This window comes from Ctenopharyngodon idella, chromosome 20 (genome assembly GCF_019924925.1).
Source record: "Ctenopharyngodon idella isolate HZGC_01 chromosome 20, HZGC01, whole genome shotgun sequence".
NCBI lineage: Eukaryota > Metazoa > Chordata > Actinopteri > Cypriniformes > Xenocyprididae > Ctenopharyngodon > Ctenopharyngodon idella.
Genome location: NC_067239.1, coordinates 25,133,137 through 25,154,823, shown reverse-complemented (window position 1 = coordinate 25,154,823; position 21,687 = coordinate 25,133,137). Strand labels below are relative to the sequence as shown.

At 36.2% G+C, this 21,687-nt stretch overlaps 1 protein-coding gene across 2 annotated transcripts; it reads right to left on the bottom strand.

The window, feature by feature from the left end:
- Nucleotides 1–28: 28 nt before the first annotated feature.
- Nucleotides 29–21,152, bottom strand: si:ch211-243j20.2 (uridine-cytidine kinase-like 1). 2 transcript variants are annotated; one of them, XM_051874572.1, is made up of 15 exons: nucleotides 20,987–21,152; nucleotides 19,572–19,768; nucleotides 17,569–17,675; nucleotides 16,023–16,193; nucleotides 14,840–14,911; nucleotides 11,161–11,350; nucleotides 10,845–10,906; nucleotides 9,230–9,246; nucleotides 6,857–6,955; nucleotides 5,358–5,451; nucleotides 5,067–5,129; nucleotides 4,184–4,306; nucleotides 2,805–2,912; nucleotides 2,003–2,159; nucleotides 29–1,918 (listed from the first exon to the last, which is right to left on the bottom strand). In XM_051874572.1, exons 1-15 carry the CDS (start codon nucleotides 21,142–21,144, stop codon nucleotides 1,842–1,844), a joined length of 1,695 nt encoding a protein of 564 aa, XP_051730532.1. In that variant the 5' UTR covers nucleotides 21,145–21,152; the 3' UTR covers nucleotides 29–1,841. The 2 variants fall into 2 exon arrangements, with proteins under 2 accessions (XP_051730532.1, XP_051730531.1); XM_051874571.1 differs by lacking the exon at nucleotides 9,230–9,246 and adding an exon at nucleotides 8,346–8,365.
- Between the last annotated feature and the right edge of the window lie 535 nt (nucleotides 21,153–21,687).

Below are 21,687 nucleotides of genomic sequence, written 5' to 3'. Positions count from 1 at the left end.
TTTTGCAATAAATAAAGAAAAAGGAACATTAGGCACAAGATTTTTATTGCGCTTTTTATATAGACACAGAAATGTTCAACCTAAGTGGAATGGCTTACAGCACTGGAGGTCAGTTTGAATCTTGTAAACAGATAAACCAGGGTAATCATACATACACAACAAAAAACAGTACGTACAGTACACATCTCTGGAGAGTGAAAAAGGGGGAAAAATTTTTTTTCCTTATAACAATATTGCCCATGTAGTGAAGTCTGAAATCCATTACTGATATTTGGTAATGCTTTCTTTTTTAGAAGAATAACACATAACCAAGCCATAAAATCACTGTATACAAAAAAACAAACAAAAAGGCAGTTCCAATTAGAAAACAAACACACAACGAAAAATAACATATTACATGGAGGGTCCTGAGACAAAGACGTCAATTTCAAGTACATTTTGTCAAGTGGGACCAAATAGACAAATTAATTTTTAATTAAATGTCATTGAAATAATGTGCTACACTCACCAATGGGTGCAAGTGTGACAAATTTAAGTGCACAGGCTGCTGTATGTGCATAATGGCACTATTACTATAATCAGGCTTAAAAAGATGACATGTAACAGTAAAAGTTCAGAAGCACGTTTTGCTCTCTATTTAATTCCTGCTAAAATACCACCAAAATGTTCTTTAATAATTTCTCAACTTTTGTCATTGCAAATCAACGTCACTGCCTCTTATCAATCAGGCATGACAAATAAACTAATGAAAAATAAATATACATTATCTATATTATCTTTCAAATTCAAGTATATAACAGAAAATGGCTGCAAAGTAAACTATAAACCTGATTTTGTTCCCCTCTGTGACACTGTCGTGCTAAATACTAAAACCAATGATGAGATGAAAATTGTTCCTTTGGACTTAAAATTCAATTTCCTATTAACAAAAGTCCTTTCATTAATTTCCCACATTTTTAAATACACGCAAACACCACCAAGCAGACTGATATATTGACTGGCACTTCACAATTTTATCAGTCATCAAGACACCAATCAATTGGAAAAAAAAAATCCAAAACAACAAAGTAAATGTAGATTAAACAATAAATGTATTGTTTATGAGTAGAATTGCAGCATTGTAGTAAACAATGATGTCCGACCAAAATCCTCAAATTTCCTACTTTGCGCATGGGCTACTATTCGAGGTGACGTTTCTGCACAGTTTTAGCAAAGCTGCAATATCAAAGGCAGGTTAAACTGAAGCTGAAAAAAAATTGCAGGCGTATGAAAATACTTCTTTCACTTAGGATAAGATGTCAATTTGGTCAAGCACATCAAATGCACATGTATGCCATACATACAAAGGACCAAGACAACATGAAATCAGCTAACAAATATTGGTGAGTATGAGCTGTGTTTGCAATTAATTATACATACTGTGTTCTACACAGTATATACTGTTTATTTATACTACTGAAAATTAGTACAAGTAGTTTGGTAGTATGCCATTTCAAATACATCCATGAACAAACTGTGGTGTGTCCTCATTATTCCACTCCCATTTCTTATTTCAAGTAGTAATGAAAAATCTTCAAAATGTGATGGCCAAATGGGCACTTTGAGGAAAGCTAATGAGCAGTAATCTCCCATGTTTGGGGGTCCGTTGATGCTTCGACTTGTATTGAGCATGGGCACATGTGTAGCACAGAGTACTGCAAGAACCGGTAGCAAGAACCAGTAAGGCTTAAGCTTAAATAGCGCAGGGCACTGGGTCCACAATCATATGAGATTAAGTGCTTAAATGTTCCCTTCTCCGATGCATGCAGACAGAGTTGCTCACATACACGTCTCGATGAAATTCAGTAGTCCATCCCGTCATCACTTTCATACCAGTCTGAAGTAGCATCAGTCCCAAAGTAACGGTCGCCAAAATTACCTGCAAAGCAATTGTTTTGGATTACGAGATACTGAATTTTCCATTTTTTCCTTTGTTTTTGGCAATCAATCAAAGAGCTCTTACCAATCCCTGGAATGATGTGAAACTCATCGTTGACCTTCTTGTCCACGGCAGTGGTGATGATGCGCACCCTGGGAAAGGCGTAGGCCACTGAGTGAACTCCCATCTCCGCCATGAGCAGAGAGAGCAGGAAGATCTTATCCTCCTGGACATCGTGATCCTGTAACAGATGAGTTTGTAAATAACCCTGATTTAAACTTAACTAATGTACATTTCAAAAAAAAAAAAAAAAATTTTTTTATATATATATATATATATATATATATTTTTTTTTTTTTTTTTTTTTTTTTTCCCCTGCAGAAAAGATTTTCCCAAATACATTTCAGATCCATCCATCCATCTAAAATAAATATGCAACACATCTATATATTTTCAAGTAGCCATGTTGATAACCAAAGTATTGAACAAAGGCCAGACAGACCTTTTTAAACACCCATATCCTATGTGAATTTTACATCCACAAAAAAGAGTAATTTGGCCAGGACTGTTTGTTTTTTATGCAAGAGAGAGGTCAAAGATCATGCAGAAAAGTGACTGTGTGGGGTGTCCATTGAAACAGATCAGTCCAAACAGGGCAAAGTCAGTTTTAGGATTAACATCGCTTATCACAAAACTTACTGATTCAGCATAGTGAGATGTTGACATTTATCTAAAATTCAGGGTTAAAAGGCATAAACTGGCTGTTAAGGCATAAACTACTCTACAATGCACTGAAAAAAAAAAAACAATCAATAGCTATACTAATTTGGGAAATTTTCATAAATAAAAACACACTATGACCTTTGTGTCTGCTAAAGTGACTTACAAGTAAGACTCTGACAGCCATGAGAGCTGCCGCCCCTGTTGACACGGTGCTGTCCATCAAGATGACATAGTCCTCACTGATGTCCTTGGGCAGACGCAGGTAATGGAGCTGAGGAGGAAATTAGGCCATAAGACAGATTTAGACCGCTCAGAGATTTATGTACCATTAGGTAGTACACTAAACATGCAAAACAGATGGAGACGTCAAGGAATTTGTGAGTGGTTTTGCACTGAGACTTCATTCTAAATTTAAAAAGGACATCAGAGGAACTGATGAAAAAAAAAAAAGCAAATGAGATGCTACAGATTTGGAGATGGATAATATAGCTAAAAAGTTACTGGAAAAAAAGAAAAACTGCTACATGTAAATATTGACTGTGTATTCATATTTATCAATGAAAGTCTTGAAATAAGGCATTATTTTTCCAAACTGTTTTTAGCTAAATTATCATAATTATTATACAATCATTTTAAGTTATATTGATTTACAGTGTAAATAAATAGTTAAACATTGCTGTTTCTTACTAAAACATTAAAATGATGGACATCTGGAAAATTGAGTGATGCTGCAAACAATTTTTTTTTCTGAATCGATTCAATGAAACGGGTTCCTATGAATGAAATGAACCAAACTTACCAACTCTCACTTCATTATTGGCTAAATAAAAAGTGCATTAAAACCAACGATATTCTAAATGTGTCATTTTATATCGCCATCAAATGACAACAAATATATCAGGAATATTCAATATATAATATCAAATCATAAGCAGTGCTGTTATTGGTAACTTAAAAATTGTTTTTTGTTATTTGAAATAAAGCTTAACAAAATCAACGAAACGAAAACTACAAATGTTGTATAACTAACTGAAAAGTTTAAGTGCTAAAATTACTAAAACTGAAACTAAAGCTAAATAAAAATATTTTTTACAAAAAGCTAAAACTTGACAAGCACATAAAATTAAAAATAAAATTAAAACTGAAAATCAACTCAAAATATTAATAAATACCTTAATAGTATATAAATCATGCTAAAATATCACATGGTCATAAGTAGTACCCAGTGTACCAAATGCAAAGTGAATGTACATCTAGAGGGAGCTGTACGCCATACATTTATAAAACAATCCATCAGCATCAGCACACAGTTGTTGAGTTTATCATGTATATCACGACACATGTTATACAACAGGCGTCGATATCAAATCTGACAAACCACAGAAGTGAAACAGACCATGACCTGAACAGTAGGCTATGAGCACATCACATGTTCTGTCTTACCAAGGCTGAGAACACAAGGGCACGTGATAACATGGACACTTCTTGATCAGAGCTTGTTTATAGACGTGTGTGTCAGTTAGATGGGTGAAGATACGATACCTCAGGCTCTCCTGTGTCGTGATTGGTCTGGATGAGGATCTTTCCGAGTCGAATGTCCTTACAAACAGCCATCAAGGCCTGTTCCATGGTCTCTCCTGCCCGCAGAATGGACACACCGGTGATCTATCAAACGAATAAACAAGAAAGAACGCAGGTATAAAGTCCTGCCATATAGATAGCGATATTGCTATTTAGGTTTCATTTATTATTTCACTTTTAGTTATATTTATTTATTTGCAGGTAATAATTTTAGTGCTTCAAATTAAACTTATTTTAGTTAATTGCCAAGGCAACATTTCTCATTTTCATTTAGTTTAAGTTTTTCAGCTAATATTAGTTTTAGGGTGTGTTCACACTTGTATTTCGGTTCTCTTGGTTCTTTTGAAAAAGAAAACGAGAAAAACAAACAAACACAAACACAAACGAAGATCTGCTGTGAGGAGACGCAGTTCTGATGCCTGTGCCGAACTGTGATGGGCAACATCGCGACGACGATGAGAAAAAAACATGTATGCTTGAGCATTCTGTCCTTTTTAGGGTCGCATCTTGTGACATCATGTCCTGCTTTTGGTTCGTTTACATGTCTTTGGTCTGTGTTGCATTCTTATTTCATTCAAGTTCGTTTGGAAGTGGACTGAGACTCATAATTTCAGTGGTCTCAGTCCGCTTGTTTGGTGCACACCAGGGTTTGGATGGCAGCATTCAAATTTATTCAAATGAACCTCACTAACAGAGCAATCGCACCAAGGTTCGTTTTAATAGAACCAAACATGCAAAGTGTGAACACACACTTAACAATAATAACCCTGATTAGATCTAGTCTTTTTTTTTTTTTTCTTCTTCACTAAAGCATGTACACATATTAATTTTCAAATAAACAAACCCTTTTCCCGCTCAGCCTCTTCCCTTCATATACAGTTCCTTGAGGAGTTTCAACAGACACCGGCTAGAAAGAAGAGGAAATAAGAATCAGTGTTGGAATTTGGAAGTGATGGAACAAACATGTGCTATAATCTTCAATGAAGACTTGCTTCACTTCACACCATAAAAATTTTATTTGTCTGTGGGGGCGCTGCCTGACACGCGTATGTATCACTGTATTATGACCAATATCAAGAGCTCGTAACATCAGGTTTAAAAGTTGGTAGTTGGTCATTAATGACGGTCCACTCACCTTCAGCGGCAGGAAGGACAGGGCATGTTCTATGAGAAGCCTCATTAATCTCTTTGAATAGAAAATAAATTCATCCCGACTGGTTTCTTTATTCCTGGGGGCACAGTCAATAACACACAACAGAGATGATGTACGGTTTGGAGGAGAGTATGATCTTGTAAACAGGAACCACAGGTCTGAGAGTTCAGATAAAGTCCTTATTTTATTTTAATTACCCAATTACAAAACATCAGTGGTCCAAAACGTACAAATACAACCCAAGCTGCTACCGGCCTGCTCAAGTCCAACTCACAATGATATATTTTGCTCTCTATTTACACTTATACTGGAGTAACTCAGGGTTTACACCTAAAGAGTACAATGGTGATTCTGGCTGGGTTTGAACCTAAAACCTTATATCCACACCAATTTTAATGATTCTACAGTAACGTTTTCTGAATTTACAGCATCACGGTGAAATATATTTCTTTTTATCTGAGCTGCAAGCTATCAGTTTGTTAATGTGATGAGATGCGTACCATGAAGTAATGCCAACAAGTCTTTCTATTATTATGTTGTCTTTGCTAGGTGCATGCAGAAACAAACGTGCAACACAACTAGCACAGTATGATTCACAAACAAATGATTCTTATGAGCCAGTTCTTTTAATGAATCATTCAAAAAGACTCAAAGTTTGAATCAGTCAGATGAATCCTTCACTGAATGAACTGAATCTGAAAGTGGTTACTGAATCAACATCTGACACTCTTACCGTGTGCACATTTTTACTTTTAGTAAAACATGAAAATTTGACATTAAAATTGTGTTTTGTGTAATGTAAATCAGTATTATTTGTGACTAGATGTTCACATAATGTATGAAGACACACATCTTCAACAGTTTTTTTTTTTATATATAATATATTTTTAATAATAAAAAAAAACCATTAAACCATAAATTCAATCTTTAAATCATTCAAATTTATTAATAAGAAACTACACTTTCAAGTTTGGGGTCGATTTTTTAATGTTTTTGAAAGTTTATTTGATCAAAAATAAAATAAAAACAGCAATATTGTGAAATGTAATTACAATTTAAAATGACTTTTATTTTAAAATTGTGATAGTAAAGCTGAATTTTCAGCATCATTACTCCAGTCTTCAGTGTCACATGATCCTTCAGAAATCATTCTAATAAGCTGATTTGGTGCTCAAGAAACATTTCTTATTACAATCAATGATGAAAACAGATTTTTTTGTGGAAATCATGACACATATTTCTCAGAATTCTTTGATGAATAGAAAGTTGTTTGAAAGAGAAATATTTTGTAATATTATTAATGTCTTTACGGTCACTTTTTATCAATTTAATGTGCCCTTGCTAAATAAAATTAAAAGCATTAATTTCTTAAAAAGAAAAAATTACTGACCCCAAACTTTTGGATGGTAGTGTAAATAAACAATACATTACAAAAAAAAAAAAAAAGTACTTCTGTATGTATAAGAACAGTGAGGTCATACCTGATAATAGTGTGCATTCCTCTGACCTGTGGGGTGCTCTCCATGACGCTCAGAGTCTTGGGTAGAGGTTGGCCCTGATGGGCAGATGCCAGGGCTGATCTACATTTCACATGGATATGAGATGTAAACATTCCTTTTTTCCATGTGTTGCAAACAAAAAGTAACACACCACATGTTTCGTTAATGGAAAAGAGACAAATATAATAATATTTGACTTTTTCCCAGGGCAAATACATGGTTTGAAAAGCAAGCTTGAAGTGTTATGGTAGCAGGTCAATGTAGAGTTAAGGCCGATTCACTTTAAGTCAGAATTTCCATTATGAACACATTTTAAAATGAAACAATGGCATCATTTACACAAATTAATCACTCTCATCCAATAAAATATTAACCTGGGTTATGTGTTGGATACATGTTAACACAGCTGGTTTCTAAGTACAAGGAGAAGTGTGATAAGTCTGTGCGACATCTATGTAACAATCAGACTTGGTGTGAATGGGCCTTTAAATTAGAAGTAGACAGGAATGAGGGTATTGCAACCAAAGATCTGATGCACAAGCATTAAAGAAACAGTGCAACTGTGTGCATCATTTACCCACTCTCATTTCAATCCATACATGTATGACTTTCTTTCTTCACAAAGGAGGGAAAATGTTAGGCAGGATTTTTCACACTGCCATTTGTAAATGCCTCCTTTTGTGTTTTGCAGAAAAGAGTCATACTTGAAGGAGAGTAAATGACAGTTTTAATTTTAGGGTACACTACTTGTGAAATAATGAGATTAAATAAATCCAACAAGATGGTTTAGGGCTGAACCTATACTCAATTACTGTGTTCACTTGATTTGTTTAAAATTACAATTTGTAAATGTGGAAAAACTAAGCAAGGACTGAGAAAGCCACCACTGCCCTCTATAGTGCACAACAACCTACAATAATCAAATAATGAAAAATGACTGAGTCATTAATATATTTAGCTGTTAAATTTCCTGCCAGTTTCACCAAATCTCAGCCCACAATCCCATACAGAAAGACACCATGTCCTAACCAGGAGTGATGTGAAATGTGTTCAGTGACAAAAATTTGTCTACACTGAACACAAAACCGCTGAGTAGCATGATACAATGATAACCAATCAGGATTTTAGACCAATGAGATTTCATTGTGGGTGTGGCCAACTAGGCGAAATGTCACAAAAATAGAAAACAAGAGACAGAATGTCTTGTCGCTGATTAGGACATTGTGATAGATTGACAGCGTGAATGTTATTTGCCTATTCTGAAAAGATGAAGTTGAGTTAAACATACACAAGCAAGTTGAAAAAAAAAAAAAAAAAAAACAGTAAAAAAAGCTGATTACTACTAAAGGAGCAAAACATGTCTTTATAAAGTGAGGAAGGATTGCAAAGGATGGATCCAAGAAAATAAAAACTAATAAAATGAAGGAAACAGAAAAAAGAAAGGCGAGAGGATGCAAGAATTTATCCTCACATATCCCAGCGGAGTTTCCTCTGAAGAAGGGAATAAATGATCATTGGGAGACAATGATGACGAGACAGAGAAAAGGGAGGGGGAGAAAAGAACACGACCTGATTAAAGTCTATACGGAACAGATGGGACAGATCACAGCCAAGATGAGCTCAGGTCTGGGGAGTATGTCAGTGGTTTTCAGCTGAAATGCTGCTGCTGGCCTGAATAAAATTATAAAATGTCAGCAGACATCTTAATATTGAGACAATGTATCGATGGGGTTTGCAAGCTGCACAGTACCTGAAGAGAATAACCACTGAAATAGGCCCATCCCTGTGTTAGCAACAGCATCAAAATAACAGTGGAGGTGGAGACAAGAGGTACACCATGAAGCAATGGTGTTTTTGCTCACAAAACTATTTTTTTTTTCTGTCTTCATGTCAATTTTTTGCAATTTATTCAGGTCCTTAACAAACAGTCTCTAATTTTTGTTATCAGGAAGGATGCAACATGGTTTCCACAAAAATATTAAGCAGCCCAACTGTTTTTAACATCGATAATAATAAGAAATGTTTCTTTAGCAGCAAATCAGTATATTCAAATGATTTCCGAAGGATCATGTGACACTGAAAACTTGAGTAATGATGCTGAAAATTCAGCTTTGCCACATTAATCACATTTTAAAATATATTCAAATGGAAAACAGTTATTTTAAATTGTAAGATTTCATAATTTAATTTGTTAGTGTAGTCGTGTGTATCCAACACCATAGCCAGAGCTAGGCTTTACCTTTTGTCTCCATTTGCATCTCTGCAGGTTTGAGGAAAACAAAGGACAGATGAAGCTGAGATTTAAAGAATAAAGGAAAGAGAGATGGAAGGGAATGAGGGGAAAAGCAGCCATACCTCACTGTGATTTCACGCTGGGATGGTTAGAGTAATCGGTTGAGGGTTTAGCAAGTATTTCATTACAAACACACACAAGGAGGAGAAGAATACAAAAAGAAAAGAAAAAAAGACAAACTCATGAAATGAGATATTCACTCAGAAAAAGCCATTCCAAACAGTCAGCCCTCACCCTCTCCATGGTATACCAGAAAATATTTCATGGCACTATCATCTATTCTTGAACCGTACATTGATATAATCACATTCTTGCAGTTTTAATACACATTTATATTTCTCATATTTGGATGGATGGATGGATGGATGGATGGATGGATGGATGGATGGATGGATGGATGGATGGATGGATGGATGGATGGATGGATGGATGGATGGATGGATGGATGGATGGATGGATGGATGGATGGATGGATGGATGGATGGATGGATGGATGGATGGATGGATGGATGGATGGATGGATGGTCAATACCATCATGCACAATATTAAAAACCCACACCATCACATTATACCAAAATAACACAGACCTCAAATCTGACCTCTATTGGATGAGAAACAATGCGGCCCTGTGGCTTTAGAGCATGATATCTTTTGTACAAAAGCACATGGTTCATTAGTCTTTAAGATCATTCCTCACTGTGACTGATCAAGTGAAGAAGAGAAAAGCATTTTCCACCTAAGGATAATTCATGACTTTATTCAGTCTGCCAGACAAGAAAAGGATTACATTTCCAAGAGGCTCTAAACCCATTTTGTGGAAAACATCTGTCATCAATACATGCACATGAATGTCACTCAACAAACGTTCATTAGCTAATAATTACCTTGGTAGACACATAAAGTCAACATAAAACCAAAATAGACTTTACATTTGTTTTCCTAATGCACATCTCCTGGTTTCCCAGAATATTATCTGAACGACTTAACAGACCATGTAAAAAGTGGATAATTTTAACAAACAACCAAGGCACAATTTTAGCAAATTCACAATCGGGCCAGGCTTTATTCTGGTATGTAATGCCCACTTTTCACAACCCAGGCAATTTCCAATGGAAAAAATATAATGTCATAATTTCAACCTTCATTTTTTTCAATGTGTTAGAAATTACATTACAGAATTTTAGAGGTTGCAAATGAATTTAAGTTGATGTTTCGTGGATACTCATTTGAAAGAAAAAAAAAAACTATTCTATATGGTCCAAAACTATGAGAAATTAATCCCTAATTATTCTAGCCGTCCAAAAACTATCATTAAAAGAGACTATAAAGGGGAGGATGGACTGTAAAATGAAGATCAAGATTACTGGCCTGACCTTTTCTTGTTTTAACCAATGCATACATGGCTTAGAGCAATATCACAGGTATAGCATGGCCACCAGAGGGCAAACTATACTTATACCATGAGCACATTATACTTATACCATGGCATGGGCTTCATAGGCACCTGCATGCAACATTTGTGTGTGTGTATTAGGGGCATATGGATCATCTAGCAGGGATAACAACATGCATGTTGACCATTCTCAGCACTTCTATATGCACAGACCAACTAACCATTCTCACTCAGTGTTGAAGAGATGAGAATGAGGACTTGAAGAGCCATTTTTATTACATACCTTTTCCAGCTGACTGTGGACGTGCTGAACAATCAGATCCAAGGCTACAAAGTTTTCTCCACCTGGGGCAACAATAGAAAGGGGTAACACTTTTTTTAATGTTATAATTTAATGATGTATATAATAACATAATGAATTCAAATGCACATTATACTTTAAAAGTTGACTTTATAAACTAGGGATGTTTTTACAGTTAAATCATGTATTAATTAAATTTCTGAATAAAAACATTTCCAAGTAACATTCCACAAAAATATGCTTAATAGTCAATACTGGTGGGTGTTTTGCAGTTTTGACAGTTTACAAATTCACCTACCTCTTGGGACCACAATATCGGCAACCTGCACAGTGGGTTCGATGTACTGTTCAAACGCTGGCTTGACAAATTTGTTGTACTGTTTAATGACGCCTGCAATGTCACGCCCTCGATCCGTGATGTCCCTTTTCAGACGCCTGACCAGCCGGATGTCAGAGTCAGTGTCTACAAACACCTTCATGTCTAGCAGCTGAACGGCACACAGAGAGAGAGAAATAAAATACAAAATGTCAAAAACTGACAACATGCGTGATAGACAACAGAAAAAGTCCAAGTTAGGACTGCAACGAACAAATACTTTTGATAATTACAATGTTAAGTGCAACCAGGCCACAACTATGTGCATTCTGGTGCACTTTGAAGGTTTTAATATAAAGTGTTCCTATGTTTTTGGATAAACAAACATTTTTTCGCATTGGTGGTTTCTGAAGCTTTTTCTTTAGGATTATGGGTAGTGTACAATATTCAAAAGCTTGGGGTAAGATTTTATTTTGAAAGAAATTAATATTTTATTCAGCAAAGATTAATTAAATTGATCAAAAGTGACAGTTGAGTGACAGACATTTATAATGTTACAAAAGATTTCAAAAAAATTGTTTAAAATTTCTATTCATCAAAAAATCCTCTAAACAATATCTTCCTCAAAAAGCACAACTGTTTTCAACAGATAATTCTTGAGCACCAAATCAGCATATTAGAATGATTTCTGAAGGATCATGTGACACTGTAGACTGGAGTAATGATGCTAAAAATTCAGATTTGCTATCACAGAAATAAATTACATTCTACTGAGGCACAACTCAACAAAATTTTAACGATGGTTATGGGAGGATTGTGTCACAGCACACACTGCATCACACTCTGCTGCGTATGGGGCTGCGTAGCCACAGACCAATCAGAGTGCCTATGATGACCACTGTCCACCATCAAAAGCCCCTACAATGGGCAAACAAGCATCTGAACTGGACCTTGAAGCAGTGGAAGAAGGTCACCTGGTCCTATGAGTCCGGTCCGGTCCGACAACAAGCTGGTGGAGGGAGTGTGATGCTCTGGGCAATGTTCTGCTGGGAAACCCTTGGTCCGGCCATTCACATGGACATAAATTTGACACGTGCCACCTACCTAAACATTGTTGCAGATGCAGACCAGGTACACCCCCTCATGACAATGGTGTTCCCTTCGGCAGGATAATGCAGCCTGCCACACTGCACACATTGTTCAGGAATGGTTTGAGGAACATGATGAAGAGTTCAAGGTGTTGTCCTGGCCTCCAAATTCCCCAGATCTCAATCAAACTGAGCATCTGTGGGATGTGCTGGACCAACAAGTTTGATCCACTGCAGCTCGACCTCACAACCTACAGGACTTGAAGGATCTGCCTCAAACGTCTTGCTTCCAGACACCACAGGACAACTTCAGGGGTCTCGTAGAGTCCATGCCTCGTGGGGTAGGCACTGTTTTGGCAGCACATGGAGGACCAACAGCATATTAGGCAGGTGGTCATAATGTTTTGGCTCATCAGGAAAAACCTCAATATCCTCCAGTCCAAAGTAATTAAATTTTGCAAGGCAGGTACAATCTTTCCAGGACCTACTACTGCCTATCGTCCAAGTTTCCTGTTACTGAAAACACACATCAGATCTTTCAACGGAGTGAAGTGATAGGATGTTTTAAAAAGCGGCTCAGCAAAGTAGAAGTCAGGATCAATCAAAGCAATGTAGTGCAGCATAACGCCAACTAGCCAAGACGTACCGCTGGTGCTGACACTGACGCTGAAAATGAATATCATTCAGTGAGCCGACAAGATACGGCAAAGGCATTAAATTTCAGGGTAACGATAAACAATCCAACACCCTTAAACAGCAGTGCCAGCAGCCCTGCCAAAACGGCAAAGTATAACTTATAACCCTTTGTGTGCAGGCGTGCAAGAAACGCATATGAATGGGGTAAAAGGTCAAGTGTATTTCAAGTTGTATAGGACAGGAAGTCATTTCTCATCCTTCCTGAACGAATTTCTCTCAAACGAAATAATGGATGTGAGCTGTCACTGTATTCACAAAGACCTGCCATGAGAAAGAGTTGAAACTGAAAACACTGATCTATACTAGCCGACAGATGCAAAAACGTCTACCGTTTGTTGAGTTTCATTCATTCTGCGGCACGTCTGCAGCACGGTGCTCATAAATCACGTCAGGATGAACTGCTTTGCCAATACGTACACAATAACTCCCATTTTAATTTGTATAGATTTCCGGACACTTCCGCACAGTGAAGAATCGAAACCCGGCAATGGGATCAGTCAATGCTGGTGTAGATAAACGCCACCTATTCACTTCCTGTAGCCAGTCCACACCTTCACCATTAAAGAGAGATAGAATAAGTCATCTTCATTGTGTGAGGAAAAGAACATAAGGAGAGGAAAATGGAGAAGCGAGGACAGTCCCTGTGCAGTTTTAATAGGACCAGGCTTTAAATCTATTCTTCAACCAGAGATGCAGTTGCTCCTCTAAATGATACAAGACAACTAGAATTCATTATCTAACCATTAAACGGTATTCATGTATATGCAGGGCTGCGGAGAGAGACAGAGATGGTATAGCAGAGAGGGAATCTCATCTTCCTGGTCGGGTTGAGGGAATGAGGTCCATTACTCAGAGGCAGAGACACACCAGACTGTGTGAAATTTCCAGGATCATTTCACCCCAGATTCAAAAAGAAAAAATTAAGACATTATAATTTACATAATAATAAAGCCTACTTTTAAGACTATAACAATTTTTGCACAATAAAAAAAAAAAGAATAAATGTTATACTCTACACTACAGAAATCAGTAAAGAAATAACTTATTTAGTAAGGATGCATTAAATTGATCAAAAATGACAGCAAAGACATTTATGTTATAAAAAGATTTCTTTTTCAAATCTTTTGAATGTCACATTCATCAAAGAATCCTGAAAAACTACATTTTTGATCAAATAAATACAGCCTTGGTGATCATGAGACTTCTTTCAAAAAAAAAAAAAAAAATCTTACTGAGTCCAAACTTTTTAATGGCAGTATATATAAAAAAAAAATCTCATTCTCATGACTGTAATACAGTAATAAAACCATCATGCTCAGGCAAATTTTTTTTTTTTAAATCAGCATAAATAAAAGGCAACATCAAATACCATCATGCAGAGTTTCATACTTTTACTTTATAATTTAAATCTTTAATTTTTATATAGCATTATGGTAGGCTACTGAGAAGAACTGGAGAATTTCTTCATGCAAAATATATTTTTAAAATTTTTCTTTTGATTTTGGGGAAAATATAACAGTGAATTCAGCATGGATGCAGAAGAGCACTTTTAAGAAAAAAACTCATTTTATTGTCCTTCAGCATCCATCACTAACCTTTGGGAATATATAATACATAATACTCCCTCTCGTCTCTTCCTACCATTACACACCTCTTTTTTCATTTGACCTTATCTTTTACTACACCTCCATTTTTTCCTCTCTGCTTTATGACTCCCATGATGCTCTTCTATATATCAGGCTATGAAGCTTTCCATTATTTTTCCCTTCTTTCTGTCTTTCACTAAAGTCCCTTTGTGATATCACAAACCACACTTAAAGATGATAGCTGACACTTTGTTATAATGTCCAGTGTGACAAGTTTAATATGAGGCTTACCTTTAAAAGCTCCTTGTTGGCAAAAGCCAAGATTCCCTCAAATATCACAACATTGGCCCCATAGACGGTTTTCTGCACAGAGGAAAATAAACAGAATAATCAATTGACAAGAAATAAAATAAAATTCTTTCTCATGTTTACGTTCAGTTAAGACATAACCAACACTGCTTACATGAATACTCACCAAGACGGGCATTTTGGCATGCTTTGTTTTGTGTATTTACCCGTTCGAGTGCAAGAACAAGCAAAAGAGAACTCAATTCCATAGCCTACTTGAAAGCTGTTTTCTGTATGCGAGTACTGAAATGAGTTCTATTTCGTGTATTTTTGCACTTGAATCTGAATGGTTAAAAATCTCTTGTTTTAATGTTTAAATTGACCAGACTTAAAAACACATGCAAATGATAAACTTTTGCTTCAATGCAGCACTTGCCCGATCGGGCAAATAACAATTCCATTAACTGTCCCGAGCGCTATCGCATAGTCCTTATTGTCGAGCCCTGATATGAGGATATATGATATGATATGATACATGATATATGATATGATATAAACATAACAAATTACAAGGAAAGTAAAAATTAATTGATGAAATATTCAATCAATTATTGTATATAATCAATCCATTATTTTGAGCTTTTTATATAAAACCTGGTTTATTCCCTAACTAATCAAAATATCCAAAAATAATGTACACAAAGCACCCGGAAAAATGCCTTGAAGTGCTTGTTCTGGACTAAAACTATTTTCCACTCAAATATGATGTTAATAAACTGAGGCAGTGCAGGGAGAGACTGTGGAAGTGTGCAGTGATGCATTTCCTCCATGCTCCCCTGCTTCAGAATGAGGGGAACCCTGATGGTGTCATGATCCCATTAAGACAGATGCACTACCGTGAGGCTTCCCGTCAATGGCCACTCGGTCTGTATTGATCAGCAGATGTGGACTGTATATGCCACAGAGATCTCCCTTTATCGCTCATCAACATTACGACCCATTTATGGAGAAATTAAACCTTAAATTTTAGGAAGACAATAAAAGCAGCACTGTCCCTAAATAATTCTACTTGGTGATGTAGAAACGGCACAGCTTTATTTTGTAGGGGAAAACAAGGTAATAAGTAGTATTCATGAGTCTACATAGGCTCATGCATACTAACCAAGGCTATCACACACATGCTTACCCACTCCTTGCGACGATTGTGGGTGGTGAAGTCGTACACTGGCACTTTGATGCTTTTGCCCTTTTTCAGTTTTCTCAACACAGTTACCAGCAGCTCAAAATCAAAGGCATCAGGATGATCAAAGTTGTACTCGTTTCTGGCCGCCAACTCCTGCTCCTCTTTACTCAAAACCTGCAAGTCGGCAAGAAAAGGAAGTTAAAAATATGATAACACAAAAGCCCAAAGTATACTTTGTGCCTTTCCTCAGCGATCCACACGACATAACTTGCGTGAAAAGGAGGGTCCGCGGACATCTGTGCATACTGTCCGCGTGCAGCCCAATTTTTGTGTCCGAGCGGATAGTGCGTGTACAACAGCGCATGTACGAGTGACTTTAGCGCTTGAAAACAAAACCCACTAGATGCACAGATGCCCACTAGATGGAGTGGAACGTGGAAAATGAAGTATACCCAGGCCTTAAAGATTGTTTTTTTACGGTTGCGCAGAAATGTTGTGAGGTTGACAATAACAAAAAAGGGTACTATTCAAGGAAAGTGCCCTGCAGAATTCCCACCATAAAGAGAAACAGATTCACTGACTGAACCACTTAATTAGACCACTAATAGGCTGAAGGATATGCCATTAAATCAAATAAGGATTGATGAGTAGACCTTATAGGGTTTCAGCACATCCAACAGGGGCAGGAGCAAATGATATTAATGCTTCAATAGTTTCAACACATGAAGAAGTTCCATTTGGAGCACTTTCATGGCACAGTGGTCTGCAAATGAAACTAGGAGCAAGAACATCACTGATGAAACGTCATTTAGGGCTGCACAATATATCTAAAGTATCGAAATATCGCAAATGTACATATTTTGCGACATGGATATCGCAATGGCTTGCGATAACTGAATGATTTTAATACTTCAAAAAGTTATCTTAGGTTGATGTAAATAGCAGAGACAGGACAGATGACTGTTACATATGTGTGATATGCATAATGTTAAAAATAAAATAACTCAATGCTGTACTCGCACACACACAAAGCTGCCTCTCGGACAGCACTCGATCCCGAATTAAGTTTTTTTTCTGCAGCTTATATTGCCAAATACACACAAAATTATGTCAAAATTGACTTGGTGAGTTTTCACATAAACAGTCGGTTATGCTGTAATTGAACGTAAACAGTTGAGAAAGAACATTGGGTCAGTGCATTCGCTCTTAAAGTGACAGCGGACTAATAATCCAGCTGCCATCTGCGTCATTAATGTTAATCAAACAACAAAAGACAAAGAGATAATCACTCACTGCTCTTGACTAAACTTTTATAGCTTTAGTAAGAATCAGCGTTTATTTAATTCATACAGTGAAGATTAAGCAGATTTATTTTTATATTTGATACTCAATTTCTGTTTTGTACATTATCGTATTGCATATCGCATTATTTAATGAGTTATAACATATCGTGCAACCCTAATGCCATTGGTGAAAACTGCTCACTTAAAAGGACAGGAAGTCCAAAGCAGATGAATTCTGGGTCTTCTTTAACTCGGTTAAAAAGTACCTTGTAGAAAGAGTCCATAGAAAGCAGAACAACCCAAGGAACATCAAGAGCCTCTATGATCTTATTGGCCACGGTGGTTTTCCCAGAGGCACTCCCTCCACACAGACCTGCAGGACACACCAGAAATGCACACAGAGCAAATGTTTAATGAAAACATTTATTTGACACAATAATCATGGCATAACCATGAATTTTGCTGCTATGTTATCAAGGTAATATCTGAATTCAAAAATGGCTGTCAAGCAAATCCCCTTACCAAGAGCATGTTCGAGAAACTTATACCAATACAAGACACCTTGTATGAATTTGTATTAAGGTTCCCGAAAACAACAACATGGTTTTAGATTCATTGTTTTACAATATTACATAATAATATGATATAAAATAACTTATATAAAGATAATAATGTAATAAATTAGGATCCGTTCAACCAGAAAAGTAAACACCCCAAAAAGGGCTGTACAATTACATTGATAAAATATTCAATGCGCTATTTTTTTTTAAAAAATATATAAAAATTGTATTATTATTAATGTGCCACAATGTAAATAAATATAAATGTGTCATTTATGTTACCCAGCTTTACTTGTACAATTCTTGAAGAAGCAATTGCAAAACCTGATTATTGTCCACCATCCACTATAGTGCAAACATTTATTTGTCACAACGATCATGATATAAATATGAATTTAGCCTCTATTTTATCAGGGTAGCTTTTTTAATGAAAAATGGCTATAAGTAAATCCCAAGAAATATTTAGAAAAAAACAACAACATGGTTTTAAAGTCACTATGCTAATATAATAGTTATTATTTAATAAATTACCATGTCCATCCAACCTTAAAAGTAATATACCTAAAAATAAAAATTCTGCTTGGATTACACAACTCATCTGACTGTACATGATACAAAAGCCAGTCATGTAAGACATTAGTATCTGAAAATGTAGTGGTCAGCATAAAGTTTTAAGTATCAGATAGATCTCTAGAATAAAAGGCCATAAAGAAAACACTACAAAAAAAATGAGATACACTACCAGTGGGAATAACAAAAAGCTGCTTGTTGTTCTCTGGACTAAAGTTACTTAAAACTGCTTCAGTGTTCTTGTGTCCTCTCTTGCCTCCCTGTTTCTCTGACCTTTGTTAAGGGAAGATCATTCCACTTGGGTGGATTTATTAGTTTCTCTGACCGAGCGAGCAGGGATGACAGTCACACCAGACTTTTTTCTTTTTTTTTTTTTTACAGGAATAATTGACTGAAGCACATCCAAGTGTGAAATTGTAACCCGTACGACAGGCTCTTTGAGTAATGGATTGCATACTAATGACCTCAGAGCTCAGTCCTGAGAGAGCTCATGTTCTCAGACCAGATTCGCACGACAAAAGTGTAAACCCTGCAATACTAATGACTTCTGGGAAAGTTTCACGAAATATTTAAACCATGATTTAAGATACATACACTAACAAGTTTGGGGTCACTATGATTTTTTCCCCATGAAATTGCTACTTTTTCTTAGCAAGGATGCATTAAATTAAACAAAAGGGACAGAAAAGGAATTAGTAATGTTACAAAAGATTTTCATTTCAGAAATCAAAGCCTATTCTTTTAAACTGTCTATTCAGCAAAGAATCCTGAAATAAATGTATCACAGCTTCCACAATATTATTAAGCAGCACAATTGTTTTTAACACTGATAATAATAATTCTCCAAACAGGTAAAAATCAAAAACATTAATTCTGTATTAGTCTTAAGAGTTTTTATTCATACTCCATTTTATATTTATGCTTCTTTATTCAATACTTGCTAATCTCTGAGTCTCTTATGAGTTTAATAAAGTATTAATACAATATGAAAACTAAATTACACCCATTTAATTTTCTTAAAAATGTACTTATTGTGCAATGTTTTTATAAGCTTTTATCAAATGTGATAATTCATTGCACTTTACATAATAACACTGATTTGTAGTAATCAAAATGTAGTAAAGGTATGCGTGTTGTACCTATGACAAAGGCTTCTTTAAAGGTGGTCCCGGTAACATTGTACCACGGTGGTCGCCCTGCGGTGTAGATTGTCCTCTTATTTGTCCTTAGAAGTGGAGGCTCTGTTTTGCTTTGGCTGGTGGTCCGTTTTCGTGGCGACAGCGAAGGGGTAAGGGGACATCTGTGTTTCATAAGGCCATCGAGAGAATCCTCGCCACTTCCACAAAATAAGGACGACAAAAAAATGCAAAACATTATGTTTTATAAAGTAACAATGGGATTTGCTTTAGTCAAACATTTTTCATGATATGTCACATAAGTTCACTTAATCATCAATAACTGATCAATTATCATTGAACGGAGCAAAGAAGTAAGTGTGAGTGTCCACGCTGCCATCAGACATGCCTTTATAATCATGAATGGCCCCATCTGACCTGAGCATAGCTATTGAACACTGTTTCATAGAGAGCTTGAGGAAATCTGGGTCTTTATGATGCCCTCAGAAAGAGCTTCTCACATGATAAATTCTGTTAGTGTGGTAGAGGGACTAGGACCTTTCTTCATATCCTGTCCAGGAAACCACACATCTGCTCAGCCAAACCCAGAGCCTCATTTGAGTAAGACTCTCATCACATGGACAGATGCTGGACACTCACTGGCACTAATGAATCATCCATTTTAAGTACAGTCCATTACACAATGGTAGTGCTGAAAATGTCAGGATGTTTGCTTTGATTCACAGACTAGGCTTTAGTGGATTAAGGGTAGTTGGCATGAAATTCTATTGTCTGTGCTGTGACATGTTGTATGCGATTTGCTGATTCTTAGGATTTTTTGGAAGGAATACAAGGAATATGTCACAACAGGCACTGGCCTTTTCAAAGAAGGCCAAAAGGTGTTTAAAAGGGAACAGTAATGTGTATTATAAATGTATAAATATCCATATTTTCTCAATATCAGGTTATATACACCCATAAAACTCTAACGGACATGTTATGCTCAGTTACCCTTAATGTAAACAAACCCCAAATAGAGCAGAGCATTGTTATAGCCTATTTTTGCCTTTCGACAAACAAAAGTGGATAATATCGATTATTAGCATTCAAAATAAATGTAATGCTTATGTTCATATATCTTAATTCTGCATACTGCTTTAAATTTAATACATCTTCATTCGACTCATTTTCCATTAACGTGAACGGCATATCTGCCACGCCAGCAGCTCCAGAAATAGAAGCAGCTCATTCTGTATGCAGATCTTAAACCAGACAACAACAAAAAAAATAAGATAAGAAGCAGATACACTGTGTAACTTGTGTCGCTTGCTGTACTCTCGCCACTGATCAACACAACACTGTCCTTTATTTGTCAACCGAAACAGTTACTGATCACATTAGCACATTAACAGATCTCGACAGGCACCTAATCTACTCACCTGTCTGATCTAGACATCGATTGATCATCCTCCTCTCCTTCTTCTTTCTGTTGCACCTGAACATCGCATTGGCTCATTGTCATCGCCATGTTTTGTGCCGCGAACGCGCGGAAACTCATGTCCGGAAGTGCGTTTGCGTCACGCTTGCGGTGGCGCATAGTAAACGCTTGATCATTTGACTTAATTTTATTTTATTACTCTATATATAATACTATAGGTTACGATCCTATTATTATATTTGCTTATTATTTGAATAATTCAATTATATAATTCATATATGTTTTTTTCAGGGGGAAAAAATAAAACTGAGGGCACGCGCACGTTTATTTATAGGTAGGTCTACAGGAATATATTTTAGCAAAACCAAACTTCTGCTAAAGTAGTTTTAATATGAACACTCTCAATTCCTTTACATTTTATTTTAGCATTATTGCTTAAACAGTATGCCTATGTTTGTTTGTTTTTAAACAGTGCCTATATGAGACGTTTTGTGTGCACTGGTTGAGGCTCTTTCTACATTTTTGTATTCCTATTTAGGCTACAAATCGCCTCGAATTGAAAAGAACTTGTCCATTTTCGTTCAACAATCACATACTCCCATTTGCACTGCAGCCAGAATTGCGTAGCACATGTTTTTTTTCCAAACACAAGGCAAACTCATTCATCCAACAGACGCAGACTTCATTCACGTAAAAGCAAGC

What these genes read in the sequence shown, in the direction of transcription:
- si:ch211-243j20.2 (XM_051874571.1), bottom strand. Translation starts at nt 21,144, where the DNA reads ATGCGCCACCGCAAGCGTGACGCAAACGCACTTCCGGACATGAGTTTC. An exon ending in TGTCCTTCCTGCCGCTGAAG is followed by an intron (nt 5,130 to 5,357) that starts GTGAGTGGACCG and finishes TCTTCTTTCTAG; the next exon opens with CCGGTGTCTGTTGAAACTCC. An exon ending in ACGACACAGGAGAGCCTGAG is followed by an intron (nt 2,913 to 4,183) that starts GTATCGTATCTT and finishes TTTCCTCCTCAG; the next exon opens with CTCCATTACCTGCGTCTGCC.